Raw genomic sequence first — 2500 nt, 5'->3', positions numbered from 1 at the left:
GTGTGTATAGTGTGTGTGTGTGTGTATAGTGTGTGTGTGTGTGTGTGCGCATCACCTGGTTGATGATGTAGAGGATGCGTGTGTGTGTGTGTATAGTGTGTGTGTGTGTGTATAGTGTGTGTGTGTGTGTGTGTGCGCGCATCACCTGGTTGATGATGTAGAGGATGCGTGTGTGTGTGTGTGTATAGTGTGTGTGTGTGTGTATAGTGTGTGTGTGTGTGTGTGTGTGTGTGCGCGCATCACCTGGTTGATGATGTAGAGGATGCGTGTGACGTCCTTCTCGTAAGGGCAGCGGCTGTAGTTGGCGTCCCCCCAGGCCCCGCCCCTGTTGCAGCGTCGCCAGGCAACGTGCTCGTCCACTGGGCCCCCCAGGTAGATCCCCGCCCCCCCCTTGGGACGCCCGCAAGACAGGGACGCAGTGATGCCCCCCAACGTACGCGGCCATCTGGGGAACGCACACACACACACACACACACGCACGCGCACGCACACACACACACACACACGCACACGCACACGCACACGCACACGCACGCACACGCACGCACACACACACGCACACACGCACACAATCTTTACATTTAAAATTGCTTATTATGTTGGGAAACCAACAGGTCTGCTTAACATGATGTAAACATTTGTTTCTTGAGAATAAAGTAAAATGTAAAAAAGACCTAACAGCTTTCTTCCTGTGTGCAAGATTTGTTTATGTAGCCGTGACAACGCATGTGCCAGGCTTGGGTGACGTTAAAAAAAGTTGTTAGCCTATCAGAAGATTTTAAGACCAAAGAAAACTAAGCGAATTAACTCTAGGCCTACTATGTGAAGGCAGTCCTATTTGCGTTGCATACTGTGGTAAAGACATAGGCTACCGGTTGGCTATAAGGTCGTCTCGTTCAACTGGATGAGGATGTCCTCGAGTTGCCCAAATTAACGTTGATGCTGCATATGGATCAGTGACAGAGGGTCTATAGTTTCAAAGACTGTTGCAGTTCATTTTAAGACTTTTCGTCAATGGTAAGACTAGAATTCTACTTGCTTGGGCCTCTTGTTAATGTGCGCTGTGTGTGACCTGCGTCATCTGATTCTGTAGACAAAAATTCCATTTGTTGTTTATTCCGTTTAATGGGCTAAAAAGACAGGTTATCCACAAACGTGAACGTTTAATCACTAGCATGGGAATAACTGAGGCTTCATCCGCGTCGGGCTCGGGTCGGGTTCGGACAGAAATTTGCTGCCCGAACCGCACTCTAGTGTGTGTGGGCGCCTGTGTGTGTGTGTGTGTGTGTGTGTGTGTGTGTGTGTGTGTGTGTGTGTGCCCGTGTGTGTGTGCTCCATACCTGAACTCCCCCTTGTTGTTGGAGACGCGGTCGGGGGGGCAGTACTGGGCGGAGCCGTCCAGCACCATGATGTTGACCGTGCGCGTGTTGTTGCCCCGACTGGTGCGCACGCGGCACTCCCAACTGCCCTCCGACGCCAACTGGACATTAGAGATGGTCAGAGCACTGCAGGGGGGTATTAAGGGGGGGCATTAGAGATGGGGGGTATTAGAGATGGTCAGAACAGTGCAGGGGGGGGGGGTGCTGGGCTATAGTTTCATAAATATATGAATAATATATTAAATATATTATTAACCCTTAGAACCCTAAGCTGTTTTTAGGGCATTTTCACTACCTTTATTCATAAGGATTTATTCTGGTCATTGTAAGTGCCACACACATATATTATATATTGTTTTTTTCAGGAGAGTCTAGGCTATTCAGATCTGCCATCATTTCATGTATTAATACTAGCATTGATTTTATTTTGATTTTTAAAGAATTAAAATATAAAAAGTGTATTATAAAAATTCTTATATTTTGACATGTATCTCACCACAGCAAGCTCACAGCTCTACATGCATTTCATGTGGTTGTAGGGCAGACTGTCCTGAATCGGGCAATATAATTGCCATGTTGGAGGGATACTCTGGGGCTGAGCAATTTACAGAAATATTTGCTGTGTGATTTACGGAAATAAATGCCATTTTTTATAATGACCTTTCTGAGCTCCATATCTGTGACACGAACTGATCTGACCTCACTTGACCCGAGGTTATGTGTTAGCCTGCGTGCCTGTGTGTATGCTGTCATAATAATTCTCATCTTTTTACTGCATTGCCATGAACAAAGTAAAGGCAAAAAAGGTGTTTTATTTGTTGAACAAATTGGGATGCAATGTGAGCCTTGAATTGGATGCCATGCAGGAATTTGCTAGGATCTCAAAACCGGAATATGAACATGCTTTGCCATAGAGAAACACATGATAGCATTGGATTATAAACATGCTTTGCCACAAGAACAGACAAAAACGTGGGGTAAGTCCAGCTATATGAAGTTATTATTTTGCTGTCACTTCGTCTGTTTTATAACCCAGAAGGATGTACTTGGTATCAAATGATAGCTCTGAGTCTCCTCTTTCATCTGACATGCGTGGCATATTTATGCGATTACGGGTCCGC

General features: G+C 45.8%; 1 protein-coding gene across 1 annotated transcript in view; it reads right to left on the bottom strand.

Annotated features, from left to right (window-relative positions):
- adgra3 (adhesion G protein-coupled receptor A3) overlaps positions 1-2500 on the bottom strand; it is a 74551-nt gene that overhangs the window by 31486 nt on the left and 40565 nt on the right. Inside the window, exons 8-9 of the mRNA XM_076288440.1 lie at positions 1341-1505; positions 244-445 (exon numbers count right to left, since the gene is read on the bottom strand). Of these exons, the coding sequence (XP_076144555.1) occupies positions 244-445; positions 1341-1505 (367 nt within the window). The remainder of the gene's footprint in view (positions 1-243; positions 446-1340; positions 1506-2500) is intronic.

Source organism: Alosa pseudoharengus, unplaced genomic scaffold, assembly GCF_046254945.1.
Source record: "Alosa pseudoharengus isolate Yale_2024_CS ecotype anadromous, Long Island Sound unplaced genomic scaffold, YU_APseudo_1.1 YU_APseudo_1.1_scf_17, whole genome shotgun sequence".
Classification (NCBI taxonomy): Eukaryota; Metazoa; Chordata; class Actinopteri; order Clupeiformes; family Clupeidae; genus Alosa; species Alosa pseudoharengus.
This window is presented reverse-complemented; position numbering and strand designations above follow the sequence as displayed.